This window comes from Mucor mucedo (assembly GCF_025094135.1).
Source record: "Mucor mucedo strain NRRL 3635 chromosome Unknown EV154scaffold_10, whole genome shotgun sequence".
Taxonomy (NCBI): Eukaryota; Fungi; Mucoromycota; class Mucoromycetes; order Mucorales; family Mucoraceae; genus Mucor; species Mucor mucedo.
The window spans coordinates 462,886-480,221 of record NW_026252294.1 but is presented as its reverse complement, the minus strand read 5'-3'; the positions used below and the strand labels follow the sequence as shown (position 1 = coordinate 480,221).

The following is a 17,336-nucleotide window of genomic DNA, read 5'->3' as shown; positions in this document are numbered from 1 at the left end:
TTAGTTCTGATGATATATATATTACAATTGATTCAAAAGCTTTCCTACTTATTCATTTAGACGAAGGTCGAGTATTATCCAACACAACTTTTCAGGATGCGTAAATATCATTATACTCGTATCCTTGAAGCAAAACGTTCGCATATTAGTAGCTTTTTAGGACTAGAGTTGCAAAATGATTTTCAATTTTGAGGATGGTTTTTTTATGCTTTTGCAGACTACAGCAGCAACATTGATTCTTGATCGGACGCTTTCAGCTAGGTTCAATTTTGTACGAAGGTCTAATTGTGCGTTTGAATTTATAATTGTTAAAACTTGCGCTCACAAGGAGTCGAATGCTCTTCTGCTTGCACGCGATGAACAATACTTATGAATATCCGATACTCTTTAAAGAGTCTAGCATATGTTTGATCGACTTCCTATTGGCGACAATATCTAAAAAGGTAATTATGAATGTATTTAGGAATTTTCTTTCCATTACCACCATTTGCAGTATATATGGAAGAAAAGTTCGTAACTAATGACCCAACGGATATCATTTAACGGTATCGCGTGCCAACACAACAATGAAATGATCAGTCTTTGATCCCGACAGGTATTTACTTCTTCTTTTGTTTCCCCTATTTCAGTATATTTACTTATCAACCTTATCCGAGTAGTCAAATTACAAGAAGGACACAACTGCTTTGCTTCATTTTTCTTTGTTTTCAGGTTAAAGGTTTCTAATTCATGTTTTTTGTCTATTTTTGTTTGTACATTCCTGGGGAAAAAGAAGAATTTACATTCACCGAAGCAGAGTTAGATGAGGAATACTCTACATCAGTGATAGACACCGAAGAAAAAGGCATATCATCCGAAGTAGTGATAGAAAAAGTAAATGTCCCGGAAAATGTTGCCACTAAAGCTGCTTTAACTTGTAGAATAACCTGCTGTTGTTACTAAATCGTTAAAGACTATATACTTTTCAACACTTTCGAAACTTTGGATGTATTTTTTGGCGCACCGTCTTGATTGTTAAATCATTTTAGACAAAGGAAAATGGTCGATATCAAAATGAATAAGTTGTTTATAGATTATTGCTGGTAAGTTTGTGATAAGCATCTCAAGTAGGTGTTCTATAGATTAGTACATTTACTAGCTCACAGGCTCATAATATATTTTGTATTTATTTACACCATCTTTAAAGGGCTTCAAGCGACTGGTAAGGCAGCAGGCATCAAACCCACCCATCATTTTACGCATGGGATTAATTATTTTTAAATGGCTTTACGTTTCGGCAAGACAACTTTCACCTATTGTAAACGTTTTTTTAGCGCGCAAAAAGCGTCATGTTGCATGTATTGCATGCTTACTCCACATTTTTTCAAACTCAATATATTTATAAAAAATCCCTCGGTGGGTGTGTGAGTGATTTGTAATAGAAGAAGGGTCACGTCCTTGTTTACACTTTTGTACAAATGCTCATGTGACAAAACATTAATACTGCCTATATGTATGTATTCCGTTCAGCCTATTTAACATTTAAGACTAGTTTGTGCCACGGATAGAAAGGAAGAAGGTAGTGATCCTATGCTAAAACTTATCTGATTTTTAAATAACGATTTTAATTTGATGAAAACGATCAGATTATGACCAAGACCCGACTTTTTTAGCATTGATTTTTTTTTCGAACAAGGTTTGTGAAACTATCGTATTTTAAGGATCAGATTGAAAAAAAAAGAATTCAAGTTCCTTTCCCTTTCTTTTTTGTTTATCATTGTAAATCCCTAAAACAGAAAGTTTCTTTTTCATTCTTTTTTTTCCTTAATAAATGGTTGATATTCAAAAACCCGAATTATCATGGTGGAATGTGACCGGAGCATCATCCTTTGTTCTGATCGCTGGTAAAAGAAGAATTTATATCTCCTAACGACAAAATAATTAGGCTAAAATAATTTTTTTTAGCTCTTGTCAGTTTGCTTCTAGGAACAAAACTCGAAATACCCTTGATAATCTCCGGAATTCGATGTGTTGTTCAACTCTCGTTAATGGTAAATATAATCTGTTTTAAAAAAATATATATACAAATTAAGGGGTAGATGATATTCATCTAATTTATTTTCCAGGGACTGGTTCTAGACGATGTGTTAAAGACCGAGCATATGAGTGTAGTGATCATGATGTCAAGTACAGTATTGTTTAGCACAAATAAGAACAAACCCAATTTTCTTAACAAACATTGCAATAGTTGTGTTTGTCTTACTGGGATCCTACGAGACCGTTTTCAACCGAACAAAGAAAAATTTTAAGGGGATGGTAAGACAAGGCGAATTATATCACAGCGAAAAAAAAATAGTATTAAAACCATGTTTCCATAGTTTCCAATCATGTTTGTCATATTGTTCATTAGCAATTTGTTTATTACTTTCTTGGGAACGGCATTTGTTCTGAAAACGGATCCATTCTGGTCCCCTAGAATATTCATACCTGTGATTGGTATGCTCTTGGGAAATTCTATGAGTAGCGTTGCGATGGGTACCGAGCGTTGCTTGGACCAATTTAGGTAGGATCATTCTTGATACTTTCTACGTCAAATTGTATATTGACCTTGTATGTCTATTTAAGTGCTCATGCACCTATGCTGGAGACACGACTGTCATTTGGAGCTTCAAGATATGAGGCGTCTTTACCGCTGGCCATCGAAGCAATTCGAATTGCTTTGCTACCTGTCATTACTCAATTGAGTGTCATGGGCATGGTCAATATTCCCGGTATGATGACTGGACAAATTATGGCAGGTACGCCCATGATGGAGGCAGTCATGTACCAACAATGTATAATGTTCATGATTGCTGCCAGTAGTACTTTAGGTGTGATTATGTCAGTGGCTGTAAGTATTAGTGTTAAAAACTATAAACTTGATAAGGTTTGGAAAATTTAACATTTTTTCTTTTGAAAAAGGCATGCATGTCTATTCTCATTGACAAGGATCAGACCATGCGCCATGACAGAATTATTGACAACAAGTCCATGTATCATTATATACCTTGGAAGAAATTTAAACATAGACTCTTCCGATCCAAAACATGCTGTGGTATTCAGAGACGAAAAAAGTCGATAGCTGATGCAGAGGATTAAAAAATGAGTGTGGGTAAACAATGTACATATTTAGAAAAATCGTTTCAATCCGCGGACATATCAGCATTTATCAATAATAAAGCAGGAAAAATAATAAAGTACAATAGGATTTGAATTTCCACTAAAAGATTTCATTCTTTAATAGCTAAGAGAATGCAAAAAAAAAAAGTCAAATATAAATTAGAGTTGAGTTAAACGTGAATTTAGTAGGTTTTACTGACAAACAGACTTTTTGTTCAATGGTCATTTCAAATAAATTACTCTTATTATGCCTAGCCTACAGTGGCCATATCACATTAGGAGCCGCTGTCCTCATCCCTTCTTCGCATCTCATACTTGAAGATGCTTCTGTTAGTGCTGCATGGGGATCCATGAAACATTCCCAACCTTCACTCAAACCCTCGTTGGCAGCATATAACCGTAAGATTTAAGTAACAAATAAACTATTTGCCTCTCTGACATTTTTTCCTTTTTGTGTAGATATCTCCCAATCCAGCATATACCCTGTTGATCGGGTAGGAAGACATATTAATAATAACCAGCCATTTCACCAGCAGTACTCTGAGCCATATGCCGCTATATTAGAAAAGCGGAATCCTCATAAGAATCCAAATCCTGTCCCTCCTCCCCCTCCTGAACCTACAACCTCTGCCGCAGAATTTAACGCTGTTGTGCAATGGGACATTGTACCTGATTATCATGGAAAGAAGCATAAATATCACCATCATAAAAACTATGAAGACTACAGTGATGAAGACGATGACGACGACGACGATGATGAATATAATAATGATGGTTATGATGATTACGATGAATATGACCAAGATGGAGATTACGATGATGCCTTACCTTATCATGAAGGCGAAAACATGAATGGAGATTGGTGGAAATACGACAAGGACGATGGCTGGAAACATGGTAAAAAAGCCAACCGAAGAGTAATCTATTTTTCCAAGGCTGCTGCTGCTCTTGCTACAACCACAGTAACTGCATTACCACTATCACTTCCTCCATGTCTACCCGGTGTAGCTATTCCTGGTATTGATAGGCTCGTTACAGTTCTTGTTACACCAGACATACAGACAGTTCGATTACCTGCAGAAGTGAGAACGATTGCCGGAAAAGAGCATACTATCCAAGGAATTGAAAAAGTTCTTACTCGATTCTCTCCAACCACCATTGTGGGCGAAGATGTTTATTTACCTGGTCTGGTCAATACTATCACTGCGCTTGGACAGGTTACCACTTTCACCATGGATGCCTTAACGATTCGTGGTAAAGACATCTATGGTACAATAACTCAATATGGCGCTACTGAATATGGCGCTACCCAGTATGGTGCTACCCAGTATGGTGCTACCCAGTATGGCGCTACCCAGTATGGTGCTACCCAGTATGGTGCTACAGAGTATGGCGCTACTCAATACGCTACTGAAACTCTTCTTGGTGCGACTGTTACCGCCGACGGAATTGTGAGCACTCTACTCCAGGACGCTGTTACACTGACTGAATTAGTCACGGTTGAAGCGCCCGCTGTCATTAGCACTGTTAAAGTGGATGTTACTCATTACTTGCTTAAACAAACAGTGATGGCTACTGTCTATGCCACTGCTACTGCTGTTCAAACCGTTGCTGTAACTAGCCACAATAATGTCTTTATCACCATGTATGGCTCGACTTCGACCTCAACGCAAGATGTTGTGGTGACTGTGCGTAGACCAAGATCTACGACGACTACATCCACAGATGCTTAAGTTGCTTTTTTTAAATACGCTAGTGTCCATATTATGCAAGACTTTTTTTTTCGTGTCACATTCCATATACCTCATCATTCTTCTAAAATTCAATAAAAAGGTCATTGAATAATCACAATTGCATAATACTTTTAAAATATTACACAGAAAAGGAGGGGAAAAAATATAACCCGGGTCATACATACTTAATGTCGTGATTTTGTATCAATATGCATAATTACGGCGTTGTTTTTTACCATGACATTTATTTCTCTACGCAGTACAAGTTAAATACTCTATAGGAAGTATAGACATTACAAATATCACGTATATTGTATGTATGGATTGAATCTCATCTCTACAATGGATAATATTTGGAAGATAACGCAGCCTGAGAACCTTTTTTTTTTTTTGTATCGTAATTTATACCGAGGCTCCGGACTTTATCTCGAGCAGCGATAAAGATGCCTCATATTCTACATTAAGGCTTTCTTTCCTGAAAGAGCTTAGAGGACGACTTTTTTTGTTTGACCAAAAAAACTTTATGATCACTTCACCGTCCTGACGTTGAAACTCCGGAAATAGATGTATACATATAAAAAAAAAATGGAAAGAATTTATTTTCCTTTCTTTTGTTTTCTTTTTAAAAAAGAAATAAAAATGTCTGGAGCTATATCTTTACCAGCCGACGAGTCGGGGACAAGTAATTTAGCTCAAGCTCGCGCATGGTTTAACCACAAATGGTACGGAGATAACAGTGAAAATGCCCCATTGTTAAATCGTGAGCGAGGTACTGTGGAGCCACCCAAAAAGACGACGTTTCGTATCGTGGTGACGATTGCGTTATCCGTGATTGCATTAATTATTATTGGCGTCGGCGCAGGATTTTGGTTCCATGCGCACGAAAAGAGATCATGTAATAAATATATTTTATTTTCATTATGACATACACTGACACTAAACCCCTTTAAGATCCTCCTCCCGCCCAACGCGGATTGACAAACGCCGAAAAATTGATGCTGGAATTACCTTCCAACACCAAATTACGCGATTATCTTAAAGAATACACCTCGGTCACTCATTTAGCAGGTACTGAAAACGATAAAAAGCAAGCTGAATGGACTCGCGATGTATTCCAAAGCTACGGCTTAGAGACTAAAATCGATACCTATTGGCCACTCTTAAACTACCCTGTTTCACATCGTCTTGCATTATTCTCTGGTCCCGAACACCTTCGATACGAAGCTAAATTAACTGAAGATGTCGTGGATGAAGATGAAACAAGCAAGGATCCTAATGCTGTCCCCACCTTTCATGGATATTCCAAGAACGGCACCGCCACTGGTCGCGTTGTCTATGCAAACTATGGTCGTATTGAGGATTTCCAGTATTTACAAGATCAAGGTATTGAATTAAAAGGTACTATTGCACTTGTTCGTTATGGTGGTTCATTCCGTGGTCTCAAAGTAAGAGCTGCGGAGGTGTTTGGCTGCGTAGGAGCTTTAGTGTACTCCGATCCTATTGATGATGGACCATTAAACAAGGATAATTCCTCTAATCCTGCCGAGTCTTACCCTCATGGTCCTTGGCGCTCCAAGAGCTCTGTACAACGAGGTTCGGTGCAATACTTATCACTTGTTGCTGGTGATCCCTTAACACCTGGTTATGCCGCTACCGAAAATGCCACCCGTATTAAGCCCGAAGATTCTCCTGGATTAGCCAAGATTCCATCTTTACCGTTGTCTTGGGAAGATGCACTTCCTCTTTTGAAGGCTACACAGGGTTTGGGTGTACGAAAGGAACAAGACTGGGCAGGTGGACTTGAGGAAGTGGATTATTACAGTGGTCCTACCGAAGGTGATGTCATCATGATCAACCATATTGAAAACAAGATTACACCTATTTGGAACGTCATTTCTCGTATTCCCGGCACAGATGAACCCGAGAAGGCAATTATTTTGGGCAACCATCGAGATGCGTGGGTGTATGGCGCTGTGGATCCTTCTTCTGGGTCTGCCGCTATGATGGAATTGGCTCGAGTTTTAGGTGAGATTTTAAAGACAGGATGGCGTCCTCGCCGTACCATTATCTTAGCCTCATGGGATGCTGAGGAATACGGTCTTGTTGGATCTACCGAATGGGTAGAAGATAATAAGGAATGGTTGGATAAGGAAGCTGCCGTTTATATTAATGTCGATGTTGCCGTTTCTGGATCCCATTTCTCCGCTGAAGCCTCGCCTTCTTTAAAGCGTCTCTTGTACGATATTACCGCTTTAGTGAATGATCCTCGTACCAACACTACAGTATTTGAAGCCTGGTCTGCTGATACCAAGGCCGAAGAAAATGAAAAGCCTCATGTTGGTATTTTAGGCTCTGGGTCTGATTTTGTGCCATTTTTGGATCATGTTGGTATTGCCAGTGTGAATTTGAACTTTGAGGGTGATTATGGTGTTTATCATAGTAACTACGATAGCTTCCATTGGATGGAAAAATACGGTGACCCCGAGTTCCTTTACCATCAGGCCATGGTGCGCGTCTGGGGTTTACTTGCTTTACGACTTGCGGATTCCGCCATTTTACCCATCTACCCTGCCGATTATACCTCTGAACTTGGCAACTATATCGAATCCTTGACGCATGCTTCCGCACCTCATACTTTCCCACAATTAGGAGAAGCACTGAAGAAATTGGAAAAGACAGTGCGTCGTTTTGAAAGTAAGCGAGAGCGCTTGGAAAGCCGTATCAGTGAATTTGAATCTTTGGATCGTCTCCCCAGTGTACTTGTAAAGCGATTGACCAAAATCAATCATCGTTTGGCAAATTTTGAACGTGGTTTTGTGGACCAGGAAGGTATCAAAGGCCGTGAATGGTTTAAGCATGTGGTTTATGCGCCTGGTCTCTGGACGGGTTACTCTGGCCAAGTGTTCCCTGCTATTGTCGATAGTATGGAAGTGCATGATTTTGAACAAGTGCGTCATGCTGAAGAAAGAGCTGCCATCAGTATTCGTGCATCTGCCGAGTGGTTAAAGGCTAAATAATTTCAATTAAAAAATAAAGTATTTTACATTTCATTCTGGCATTCATGCAAGCTGAGTATAAAAAATCAGATGGGTGCTGCAGGAACAAACAAAAAGAGGGTTACAATAACAGGTTTAATTGCAGCAAGAATTATTAATTAAAAAAATAGAATAGAAAGTAGTAAATAAGGTGTGATAATGCTTTTTTGTTTGTTTGTTTTTGCTTTAGAGAAGAAGGTTTTCTCTCTCTCTTTACAATCGACTTAAGGACGAAGGTTCAATCGAGGTATCTTGTTCGATGGTATGGTCTGCTACCAGCTGAATCTTGAAGACATGTTGATATATTGGTTTCACAGGATCCAGCATGCAACCAAATATCAGCGGAAGTTCTGTTTTATAGCCATTATTCAAGCATCGCATTTGGCTACCACGAATAATTTGCTCGATCGCACCCTTTTTAACAACCAAAAAAACAAAAGTCAGTTTTCTCCCCATTTACCTTTTTTTTTGCTATCAATTGGACTTACCGTAATGACATTACGAATTTCTATAAAACATGCATCAAACGCCATGACAAACGGATACGAAAATGCAAATGATTCAGGTGTTCCTTCCCATTCAATGAGGAAATTATTGAATAAACGATTTCCTTTGCTATCGATGTAAAACGCATATTCTAAGAGAGAAAAAAAAGAAAGAGTTTAGCGGGTGGCCCCATGTTGCGTTATTCATTCACTTGTGAACACTTATTTTTACCATCATAACAAATGAAAAAGTGATTGCGTGGTGTTTTAAATGTAGAGATTCGTTTGATGGGTTGACGTAAGTTTAACGATGTCGGCACCTCTTTTTCTCTTTCGATAATGAATGACAGATTTCGATCGCTTGGATTCAACAAGTCTATGTTTCATGGTTAAAAAAATTTTGTTTTGTAAGTTATGTAATGTACTTACGTTGTGTTGTATCTGTCCTCATATCTACCATGACTACGCCTCTGGAAGAAGTAATCAAAAGATTATTCGCCGATAATTCTAAAGCATATGCTTCACAAGGTACATATACATCCTTCATTTTCCTTAGATGTAAATCGTTGGACGGAGAGGTCACTGAGCGTACCGCTAATAAGCGATCCAAGAGGCCGCTTGATCTTTTGACCATGTTACTGCTTTTGACAGGAGAGACAGCTACACCATGGACGATCTCCATACGTCGCACCGCTTCAAAGGTGGTGATGGTGGATTTTAAGGTGGATATTCTGGGCACACATAAGAGGGTTCGTTCGATACAGATACCTACATAAAAAAAGGGCACATGGTTCTGAACTAGCCTACCACGAGGTTGTGTGTGTGGTTTTCCATTCACTACATCCAAAGGGAATTCCCATAAGGTTCTATCGGCCAGAACCAAGAGAGTTTCAGTAGTTTCGATGGCATGAATTTGCGTGACTTTTAACAATGAAAGTACCTTATGAGGAGTTGTATCTGTGTAGCGATAATTATGATGACCTACGTAGACACCATCGTCTGCAGCCAAAAGATACTGCTGACCACCGTCTATTTTTTTATAAGGCATTAGCTTTGAAAATAATGATGATAAAAAAAAAACTTACTGAATGTGATGAAATGATTGATTTTATTGAATTCAGAGATTTGATGCTGACAGACGGCTGGGACGATTTCAAAAACAGGGCTCTTGTTATTCTTCTCTTCCTGTTGCAGTCTAATTTTTTCGATCCATGGTTTTCTGGTGGCGACAGAGGATGCGAATAATGTAAATTGAGTGGCCGAGTTACGGCCTAAATGTTTGAATGCGATGGCATATTGTGGTTTGGTATTATAATAGGGAGCAAGATCAGTAGAAGTACGACCTTGCATACCGGGATTGATGGTTTGGCTGTTGCTGAGATAAGGTGTTAATCCAGTGGATCGTCTATTCGTGCTTAATGTAGCATCTGGTAAACTAACTGATAGAAATTCAATTGGTATAGGCTACGGGAAGGTTATATTTAGCACATTTATTCTATAATTGGTGATGGGGATGACGGGCTTACTCTTTGTTGGATCACATAACGTTCAGCACCATTGGTTATTTTCAGTTTGGCAACCACCAAATAGTGGTCGAAAAGGATGACTTGGTATTCAACTGATTCTGGTTGGATAGATTTTTTCAATGTTCCTTGTTTGATGATGGATCTATGCTTATTTAATAAATCTAGGTTCTAAATATACATATAAAGCGTGTGAAAAAATTAAATCCAAGAAAGAGAAAAGAGAGGATGAGAACTTACGACTTCGTCTGTTCTGGATTTAAAAGAAAGATTGTAATGAATGCGTTCGAGATCGAAACGATTTTTAGCCTGACCGGTCTCGACATTGACGCGGGATAAAAACCTTTTGATGATGGTTACTGCTTTTGGTAAATCGTCCAGATCCGGATGATCAGGTGGGGTGTGTTTTAAAATTTCATTGAACAAGAGAGTATAGCGACCCAATCGGGTGGTAGGTTTTGTCAGGTAACCATTGACCTCCAACTTTAGGGCACTAGCGTGTCTTTCTGTGGCAATCACGAAGGCGTCAAAATTTGAATTGATGTGGCGTTCGTTCTCCAGGGCGGCCTTCGCTTCGTATTGTTTGGATCCGTACTTGATGTAAGGCTCGAAATCTGTCACAAAATCCAGTAAAACGTCCCCAATTTGATAAATCACCTTGTGTTGCTTTTGACGTGCTTTCAATGCCTGTAAAAATCGAATGTTCAATTGGTAGATCGTTTCAATATTTCCAAAAATCTTTCGAACTAATGATTCTCTTCGGGATGTTGGGATAATCGGTCTTTCGGTTAATGGTTTTATCCACATCTAAATATAAACAAATCATTAACATTTTTTTCCTGCTTTCTTTTCTTTCGTTTCTTTTGGGGCTTATTACTGTTTGTAGGTATTCTAAACTTTGAACATAATCTTCTTCTGTATAAATTAACTCGTATAAATTCTCTTGTCGTTTTCGTTCAAGCTTTGTCAATGTTTCGTACAGTTTACTATCCACGTTGGTTGCCCAATTGTCATGATGTAATGCACTGATATAAACGGTGGGTTGCTGTAACACAGGAATAGGCTTTGAAAGACTTTTGGAATACTTGTCTGTCGTAACTGGAATCTATTTTAAAAAAAGAAGGAAACACAATTGTTATAAGAAAATCAGATGACGCGGTTTCTATTTATTTTACCTGTTGAATTCTTTTAGGGCATCTCGGACTGTAGCAGGGCTTTACATCGTAACAGGTGGGAACATAGCAATGGGTTAAATCGGTCAGAATAGCAGTTGGCATATTATTGTTTGACAGTAATTCGAGATCTGTTCCAGATTCGCTCTCGCTCCAACAATCACTGCCATTTTGAGGCATATTAAGGGTATATAAGGTGCGGTTGGTAAATTCGTAAATGTCGATAGAAGTGTCCATGAGCTGAGTCTCGTAACTGACATCGTGGAAGAACCTTTGAAGGTTCAATGATCTTCCAATCCGTAAAGCTAGTTCTCTGTCGGGGTTCTGGGTGATCAAGATGATTTTATCCTAATAGAAGAAAAAGAGTGTGAGAGAAGAGAAATTTGAAAGAAAGGAGAGAGGCTTTTTTTGTTGTTGTTGTTTTTGTTTACGTACGACGACTTGTTTACCCTCAAAGGTATTTTTATACTCGATATCATCTTTGGTGTGATCTGCTAAAACGATGCGTTGGCGTAGTGCAATAGCGATACGAGATAATAAGGCTGAGTAAACAATGGGCTTTTGTTTTTGATTGTTTGGTGTTTCTTGTCTGGTTCCATAGGCAAAGCTTTGGGAACGATGAGACATAGTATCTTGTGTAATCAAGGATGAATCTAAAATAAACATTAGTGGTTCTTGCCTTTTGATCACGTATCCCCGATTAAAAATAAAATAAAAAAAAACAAACTACTTTTTTTATGCGGCGTTAATAAATTCCAAGGTGTTTGTATTAAACCCTCCTTTCTTCTCGTCATTCAACTAGAGAAAAAAGAGAAAACAAGATTTTTTTATGACAAATAAAAAAAAAAAAAAGATTAAAAAAGAAAAGAAGAAGAAATAAGAAATAAAAAAAAAAAAATCTTGTGAAAAACAATGGTCTATTTCCGGACTTTTTATATCCGCTTTATTGGTGTCACTTTGTTAAAATAAAAACAATTGCCCCTGAAGATTTTATTGACGAGCTTTTTAAAGTTATTTCAGTAGCATGAACCTTTTCCATGTAGCACAATGATGCAATTATTCTATAAACACCCTTGGTTTTATTAAAAAAGGGTCATTTTTTAATCTAGAGGGAATCAACATCGGTATTTTTTCTTTCTTGCCGAATTTTTTTTTCTTTACTATGTGATTGGGGAAAAATGTGACTTTTTGACTCAAAATGTTTGTGTCCCACCGTTTATTAAATTTACAGAAAATATACATTTATGGATCATTTAGCATTGATTAAATTCTAACTGAGGGACCATAAATTCTTCTTGAGATCCACACCCATCAAATTAATCAATGCCATATCCACCTGTCCCTCTGCTTCATCCAATTCTCCCTCACCCATGTATTCTACAATGTTATGCTCAGTCTCATGTATCTTGACCCTGTACAACTTGGCTGCATTCGATCGCCATTTCTCGTTGCTCAAAAAGTGGTATTGGAAATTCCACCAGATAAACACTGCCAGGTTCTCGGTCGTACTTGGTTTGCTTTTAAAAAATTCAACGTCTAAATCCTACATGGAAACGTCTTATTACAAACACAAAAAAAAAATTTCAAGGTACCATTTAGAATAATTACCAGGTTTCGGTGATCAAGGGGATCCATGACTGCCAGTTTAATGCATTCTTTTAGATCGACAAGGTTCATTACCATGCCCGTCAATGGATTCACTTCTCCTCTCAAGGTGATTTCGACTGTTGCATTTGACTGATTAATGATCAAGGCATGACTGTAACTATATTGGTTTTTTTTTCTCTTTACCTTTGTAATTATGACCATGGAAATGGGGATGGTTACATTTACCGTACAAGATTCTATTTTCTTCTACAGACAGGTGAGGTGAATTCAGTCTGTGAGCAGCAGAGAAAGTCTCTGTTCTTGTAATGAGTGTAATAGGTGGCATGTCTTATATGTATAAAAAAAAAAAATTAAAGGGGAGAGAGAGAGAGAGAGAGAGGAAATAGTGTGAGAAAAATAATTTATAAAATATTGAGACTCCAGTGATTTATTTGGTCAATCAGTTCAGGCTCATGATCGTACCAGAAATGATCGGCACCTTCGATACAAATGTGAGTAATATTGGAATGCCCTTGACACCAATTTAAAAATGTACTTGCCCTTGTGAATTGATCATGATCCCCATGGATACAAAGGGTTGCATGAGATATTGGTTGCTTCTTGAATTCGTTCATTTTGGTGGTTGCTAGGGCCCACATGACACCCAAGGGCAAACTAACCAACAGGTAGGCACATGGTACTTTTGTACACTCGATAGAGTTTGCAATCATGGCACCATAGGAATAACCAGACAGCACTAATTGGTTGATATTGGGATATTTATCTAATAAATAATTCATCACGCTCATATAATCCGCTCGTTCTCCCTGGCCCGTCCAGCTCGTCCTTCCTTGCGATTTTCCACACCCACGGAAATTGAGGCAGGCTGTGATATAACCTTTTGATACAAAATGACGTTGCATCGCAATGACAACATTATTATTCATATTCCCGCCTTTTTGTTTATTGTTAAAAAAAAAATGTTAAAAATAAGCAACGCTGTATTCAACATGTACCTAATGGTCCATAAGGGTGTGCAATAATGATGGCAGGTACGTTTGATTTTGTCAAGGGACAAGAAATGTGTACTTGAAGCAAAGTCTCATCGTGAATGGATTTAATAAATGTAGACATTATTGGGGCAAAAAAGAAAGAAAGAAAAAGTGTTTGAAGGAAACAAAAAAAAAAAAAAAAAGATTATTTCCAACCATCCACAATATTATATTTATCTTTCCATATCCAAGAATTACCGATTTGCACTTGCCCTTGTTTGGAAGCCATTCTATAATATTGTGCAGCTTTGAAAATATTCTTTTTGACACCATGGCCATGTATATAACAAAAGGCCAGATCGTTCATGGCATCAAGATCACCTAAATTAGCAGCAATCTCGAAATAGTAAAAGGCAGTTTCTTTATTCTTTGTGACACCCCAACCTTGTTGAAACGATACTCCTAGTTCATAAATAGCCATGATCAATTCACCCTTAGAAGCCAAGGTATATTCATCACCGTTTAATAAATCATGCACCGCATGTTCAGCAGCCGTCTGAAGGTATTGAAAGGCCAGTGCCGTGTTTACTTTACAGCCCCAACCATGGCGTAGTGAGATACCGTACAAGAACATGCCGATGGGACAATCTTCTTTTGCGGCCAATCGAAAATAATGCGTTGCTTTTTCTAATTGACCCAATTCGTGGTGTTCAATACCAGCTTGAACATGTTGATCCAACTGAGTTTAGAATTAGTTTTTTTTTCGTGCCTGTGTGTGTGTGTGCGTGTGTGATTTTCTTTTTCTGGGCTTACCTGTTGTTGTTGTTGAATAATAGATTCTTGAGAATACGATTGCGCCCTAAAAAAGATGTGTAAATTCGCCTTGTTCTATTTTCTGTTATTAATAGTTTTTTTTTTTTTACTTTTGATAAATTTGAATGGATGGACTATGTTTGTAGCATTCTTGATCTTTTACAAACAATGATTGAAATCGCTTTAGCATTTAAGATAGTAATAGGTCAAAGGAAGAAGAAACAGAAAAGGCTCGTTTATTTTCGTCTTTCTTTTTATGTCTCATAATTAAAAAGGAGAGATAAACATCTTGAGAAAAAAAAAAAAAAAATAGGAGTCAGAAGCTGTTTCCTTCATTTCTTGGTAATTATTATCTTCCTGACCTTCCTTGCCTTCCTTTACCTCTATTTTTTATATTAAGATTCCGAATAAAGATAAAAAGAATTCATCCTTTCCCTCGCTTTTTTCTTCTTTCTTCTCCCTCTCCCCCAACTCTTTTTCTTTATTCTTTTTCTTACATCTTTCTAATTATTCACTCACTGCCGCGCGATGGAGTAAGTGTCATACGAATTTATATATATCCAGAAAATAATAAATGATAATCCCTTGACTTATTCGAACTCAGTGTAACATTACAGAAACGAGGCTCAACATTTGCTACCAACACAGAACATACACCAGCATTTACTACTGTTCATATCATTGCTGCTGTCATTGGCATAGTGGGAGCCATCGCTGTCACCATCACAATTTTTCTATACTGCAAAAAGCGAAAACACGATAGTCTATTAAAGATCAAGTCGGACATCGAGCAAGATATGTTGCAACGTGCTCCTGCCACAAGGTTTGGGCAATTTGCTACTGATTTTGATCATTCTTCTTCTGCACCCGAACAAGTTACTCGGGTGAGTCCAATGATGCAACAACATCAATTACAGATCAAATTACTACAGGTGCCTACTCATAACAGAACACTTTCATCCTCCAACACTGTCGTACCTCCACCACCACCCTATCAACCATAACGAAACAGAAAAAAAAAAATTCACTATACCCTTAAATTTTTTTTTTAAAGTTATTATTACTGTACATACAAAAAAAAAAACTATACCTTCTCTCTTACATTTTTTTTTAATAAATCCCGCGCAAACATAATCATATTTACATAATGACACATTTAGTATCGGATGGTTTATTCATTCTTATTAATTGTTCTTCTGTATATAATTTACCCGTCATGGCCTGCACATCTTCGATCGCTTGTTCGCGTTCATTTTCTCGCTTCTTTTGCTTGATTTCTTGTGGAAAGTACATTTTTAGGAAATTTTGAAGGCCTTCGTCTAGATTTAAAGCCGTGGCGGATCCTACCGCAGTTGGATGGCGACAGAGAGGGCAACTAGTCATACCCTTCTTTTGTGCCTTGATAAGGCATCGCACACAAAATACGTGATTACAGGAGAGTCGGATCGGTCTCCAAGCAACGCTCATGCAAACAGGGCAAGCTGTCATTGAAAAAAAAAAAAAAATTAAATAAATAAAAACTAAAAAGCTTAAATTTTTGGGGGATGTGAAAGTTAAATTACCATAGTCATCGGGTTGTGGAATGATGGTAGTTAATTTGCTGGTGATGGTGGCATAGAGCATGGAAGCTAACTGAGGGCTAAATAAGTCATCAGTAGAGACGAATTTGGGGAAATTTTCACTGGCGGTGAGACCGCTGCGTTTATCATGTTTCTTGAGAATTTTACGCATGGCTGTTTCGTTTAAAAGTTGATAATGCTTGATGGTGATGAGTTCAGTGTTTAATGAAATAAACTGCTCGAAAGCGGATTTGGATTCACGGCTTTTCAGCTTGTTGAGTAAATTGGCTTTTTCGAGTTGAGTAAGAAACCAAGTCATTTGTTTTCGAGCGCGTTCGACAGTCCGAAATGATTTATCAGATTCTGTGTTGCCTCTAAATATCTGTGCGTCCATATAAATAGCAAATATCCTCCTCCAATTATACATGTCGGTCTTTTGTGTTGGTGACGCCTACATAATTTTTATAAAAAAAAAAATGTGTTAAAAAAAACATTAATGCATGTCTATCTTTTTTTTTTTTTTTTTATGTACCACTTTTGTCATTCTGCCTTCCAGGTTGGAAATATCATGGTCGAATTTCTGTTTGGTGACATCTTGAAGCATAGCAGCTTCTGCCAATTCTTGCATCAACATTTTAAAGAACTCATCGTCTTGTTCTAATTCGATGACGATGGACTTGAGCTCGCCTTTTTTGGACGATTCTATGGCAGGTTGATTTTCTTGTAGTGTCAGGTTGAGGAGTTCCTTGACGAGTGACACAGTGGAATTTCTTCTTTTGGTTTCGGGGGTTGTAATCACTTGTCTACCATGATGATCATCCGTTGTTGTCGCTGTTGTTGTTGCCAAGGCAAAAAAGTCTTTATTTTCATGACTTTTCTTGTACTCCAGTTTAGGCGTTTCTTGATTGTCGGATAACAGCATTTTTGATAAGACTTGTTGGACTTGCGGTGCTTGTGTATCGTAGGTGAATTCAATATTGGGTTTAATGTCGGGCGCTTCACCTAGAGTTTATATGTTTACAAAATAAAAATCAAACTTTTAAAAATGATTTGTTTACCAGTGAAATAATATCTAATTTTGGGAATGTCGCTTCCTTCACCATCCAGACATTCATGAAGTAAAGAAGTGGAAAGTCCTCGACTTTCGATTTCCTCGGCTACCTTTGTAACCAGTTTCTTTAAAGCTTTATATTGTATTAAATAGGGTCTCCATTCAGAAGGAATATCCTCTGCTTCAGTTTCTAACTGCTTAGCAAATTTCATCGGGGAGAAAAAAAAAAAAAAAAAGTGAAAAGAAGA

The 17,336-nt window shown here is 37.8% G+C and overlaps 10 protein-coding genes across 10 annotated transcripts; 5 read left to right on the top strand and 5 right to left on the bottom strand.

The window, feature by feature from the left end:
- Positions 1–1,745: 1,745 nt before the first annotated feature.
- On the top strand, positions 1,746–2,484 carry EV154DRAFT_9798 (uncharacterized protein). Its single transcript, XM_051607874.1, has 4 exons — positions 1,746–1,883; positions 1,945–2,030; positions 2,106–2,295; positions 2,358–2,484. Exons 1-3 carry the CDS (start codon positions 1,811–1,813, stop codon positions 2,286–2,288), a joined length of 342 nt encoding a protein of 113 aa, XP_051462037.1. The 5' UTR covers positions 1,746–1,810; the 3' UTR covers positions 2,289–2,295; positions 2,358–2,484.
- EV154DRAFT_413137 (UPF0014 family) lies at positions 2,367–2,920 on the top strand (the record flags this gene model as incomplete). Its single annotated transcript, XM_051595550.1, has 2 exons — positions 2,367–2,542; positions 2,605–2,920. 2 exons carry the CDS (start codon positions 2,367–2,369, stop codon positions 2,918–2,920), a joined length of 492 nt encoding a protein of 163 aa, XP_051462036.1.
- A 354-nt stretch (positions 2,921–3,274) lies between these two features.
- EV154DRAFT_573448 (uncharacterized protein) lies at positions 3,275–4,910 on the top strand. Its single transcript, XM_051606390.1, has 2 exons — positions 3,275–3,537; positions 3,598–4,910. Exons 1-2 carry the CDS (start codon positions 3,357–3,359, stop codon positions 4,869–4,871), a joined length of 1,455 nt encoding a protein of 484 aa, XP_051462035.1. The 5' UTR covers positions 3,275–3,356; the 3' UTR covers positions 4,872–4,910.
- A 587-nt stretch (positions 4,911–5,497) lies between these two features.
- Positions 5,498–7,980, top strand: EV154DRAFT_436601 (uncharacterized protein). The gene is made up of 2 exons (XM_051596826.1): positions 5,498–5,766; positions 5,823–7,980. Exons 1-2 carry the CDS (start codon positions 5,511–5,513, stop codon positions 7,886–7,888), a joined length of 2,322 nt encoding a protein of 773 aa, XP_051462034.1. The 5' UTR covers positions 5,498–5,510; the 3' UTR covers positions 7,889–7,980.
- Positions 7,980–11,974, bottom strand: EV154DRAFT_495469 (uncharacterized protein). Its single transcript, XM_051600043.1, has 11 exons — positions 11,817–11,974; positions 11,522–11,739; positions 11,090–11,434; positions 10,792–11,019; positions 10,155–10,721; positions 9,918–10,085; positions 9,477–9,855; positions 8,821–9,420; positions 8,624–8,767; positions 8,395–8,543; positions 7,980–8,320 (listed from the first exon to the last, which is right to left on the bottom strand). The coding sequence occupies exons 1-11, from the start codon at positions 11,878–11,880 to the stop codon at positions 8,120–8,122; spliced, it is 3,063 nt and encodes a 1,020-aa protein (XP_051462033.1). The 5' UTR covers positions 11,881–11,974; the 3' UTR covers positions 7,980–8,119.
- A 61-nt stretch (positions 11,975–12,035) lies between these two features.
- On the bottom strand, positions 12,036–13,444 carry EV154DRAFT_9568 (uncharacterized protein). Its single transcript, XM_051607864.1, has 3 exons — positions 12,878–13,444; positions 12,695–12,810; positions 12,036–12,629 (listed from the first exon to the last, which is right to left on the bottom strand). Exons 1-3 carry the CDS (start codon positions 13,017–13,019, stop codon positions 12,357–12,359), a joined length of 531 nt encoding a protein of 176 aa, XP_051462032.1. The 5' UTR covers positions 13,020–13,444; the 3' UTR covers positions 12,036–12,356.
- EV154DRAFT_400175 (uncharacterized protein) lies at positions 13,426–13,708 on the bottom strand (the record flags this gene model as incomplete). The annotated part of the gene is made up of 2 exons (XM_051595267.1): positions 13,426–13,628; positions 13,690–13,708. Coding segments are annotated over 2 exons (222 nt in total), but the record flags the coding sequence as incomplete, so codon positions are not given.
- EV154DRAFT_9567 (uncharacterized protein) lies at positions 13,445–14,795 on the bottom strand. Its single transcript, XM_051607863.1, has 3 exons — positions 14,589–14,795; positions 14,479–14,524; positions 13,445–14,404 (listed from the first exon to the last, which is right to left on the bottom strand). The coding sequence occupies exons 1-3, from the start codon at positions 14,666–14,668 to the stop codon at positions 13,871–13,873; spliced, it is 660 nt and encodes a 219-aa protein (XP_051462030.1). The 5' UTR covers positions 14,669–14,795; the 3' UTR covers positions 13,445–13,870.
- Positions 14,796–15,006: 211 nt separating this feature from the next.
- Positions 15,007–15,482, top strand: EV154DRAFT_559369 (uncharacterized protein; the record flags this gene model as incomplete). Its single annotated transcript, XM_051605545.1, has 2 exons — positions 15,007–15,011; positions 15,083–15,482. 2 exons carry the CDS (start codon positions 15,007–15,009, stop codon positions 15,480–15,482), a joined length of 405 nt encoding a protein of 134 aa, XP_051462029.1.
- Positions 15,483–15,610: 128 nt separating this feature from the next.
- On the bottom strand, positions 15,611–17,335 carry EV154DRAFT_436584 (SPX domain-containing protein). Its single transcript, XM_051596825.1, has 4 exons — positions 17,096–17,335; positions 16,570–17,039; positions 16,041–16,488; positions 15,611–15,959 (listed from the first exon to the last, which is right to left on the bottom strand). Exons 1-4 carry the CDS (start codon positions 17,298–17,300, stop codon positions 15,619–15,621), a joined length of 1,464 nt encoding a protein of 487 aa, XP_051462028.1. The 5' UTR covers positions 17,301–17,335; the 3' UTR covers positions 15,611–15,618.
- Between the last annotated feature and the right edge of the window lies 1 nt (position 17,336).

Excerpts from the sequence above, each read along its gene's own strand:
- EV154DRAFT_9798 (XM_051607874.1), top strand. The coding sequence starts at position 1,811 with ATGGTTGATATTCAAAAACCCGAATTATCATGGTGGAATGTGACCGGA. Across the intron at positions 1,884-1,944 it reads ATCCTTTGTTCTGATCGCTG|CTCTTGTCAGTTTGCTTCTA; the intron begins GTAAAAGAAGAA and ends AATTTTTTTTAG. Across the intron at positions 2,031-2,105 it reads TTGTTCAACTCTCGTTAATG|GGACTGGTTCTAGACGATGT; the intron begins GTAAATATAATC and ends TTTATTTTCCAG.
- EV154DRAFT_573448 (XM_051606390.1), top strand. The coding sequence starts at position 3,357 with ATGGTCATTTCAAATAAATTACTCTTATTATGCCTAGCCTACAGTGGC. Across the intron at positions 3,538-3,597 it reads CTCGTTGGCAGCATATAACC|ATATCTCCCAATCCAGCATA; the intron begins GTAAGATTTAAG and ends CTTTTTGTGTAG.
- EV154DRAFT_436601 (XM_051596826.1), top strand. The coding sequence starts at position 5,511 with ATGTCTGGAGCTATATCTTTACCAGCCGACGAGTCGGGGACAAGTAAT. Across the intron at positions 5,767-5,822 it reads TGCGCACGAAAAGAGATCAT|ATCCTCCTCCCGCCCAACGC; the intron begins GTAATAAATATA and ends AACCCCTTTAAG.
- EV154DRAFT_495469 (XM_051600043.1), bottom strand. The coding sequence starts at position 11,880 with ATGACGAGAAGAAAGGAGGGTTTAATACAAACACCTTGGAATTTATTA. Across the intron at positions 11,020-11,089 it reads GCCCTAAAAGAATTCAACAG|ATTCCAGTTACGACAGACAA; the intron begins GTAAAATAAATA and ends TTTTTAAAATAG. Across the intron at positions 9,421-9,476 it reads CAATCATTTCATCACATTCA|ACGGTGGTCAGCAGTATCTT; the intron begins GTAAGTTTTTTT and ends ATAAAAAAATAG.
- EV154DRAFT_9568 (XM_051607864.1), bottom strand. The coding sequence starts at position 13,019 with ATGCCACCTATTACACTCATTACAAGAACAGAGACTTTCTCTGCTGCT. Across the intron at positions 12,811-12,877 it reads CCATGGTCATAATTACAAAG|TCGAAATCACCTTGAGAGGA; the intron begins GTAAAGAGAAAA and ends CAAATGCAACAG. Across the intron at positions 12,630-12,694 it reads CCCTTGATCACCGAAACCTG|GATTTAGACGTTGAATTTTT; the intron begins GTAATTATTCTA and ends GTTTCCATGTAG.
- EV154DRAFT_9567 (XM_051607863.1), bottom strand. The coding sequence starts at position 14,668 with ATGCTAAAGCGATTTCAATCATTGTTTGTAAAAGATCAAGAATGCTAC. Across the intron at positions 14,525-14,588 it reads TCCATTCAAATTTATCAAAA|GGCGCAATCGTATTCTCAAG; the intron begins GTAAAAAAAAAA and ends CATCTTTTTTAG. Across the intron at positions 14,405-14,478 it reads TTATTCAACAACAACAACAG|TTGGATCAACATGTTCAAGC; the intron begins GTAAGCCCAGAA and ends TTCTAAACTCAG.
- EV154DRAFT_436584 (XM_051596825.1), bottom strand. The coding sequence starts at position 17,300 with ATGAAATTTGCTAAGCAGTTAGAAACTGAAGCAGAGGATATTCCTTCT. Across the intron at positions 17,040-17,095 it reads AATTAGATATTATTTCACTG|GTGAAGCGCCCGACATTAAA; the intron begins GTAAACAAATCA and ends TATAAACTCTAG. Across the intron at positions 16,489-16,569 it reads AAGGCAGAATGACAAAAGTG|GCGTCACCAACACAAAAGAC; the intron begins GTACATAAAAAA and ends AAAATTATGTAG.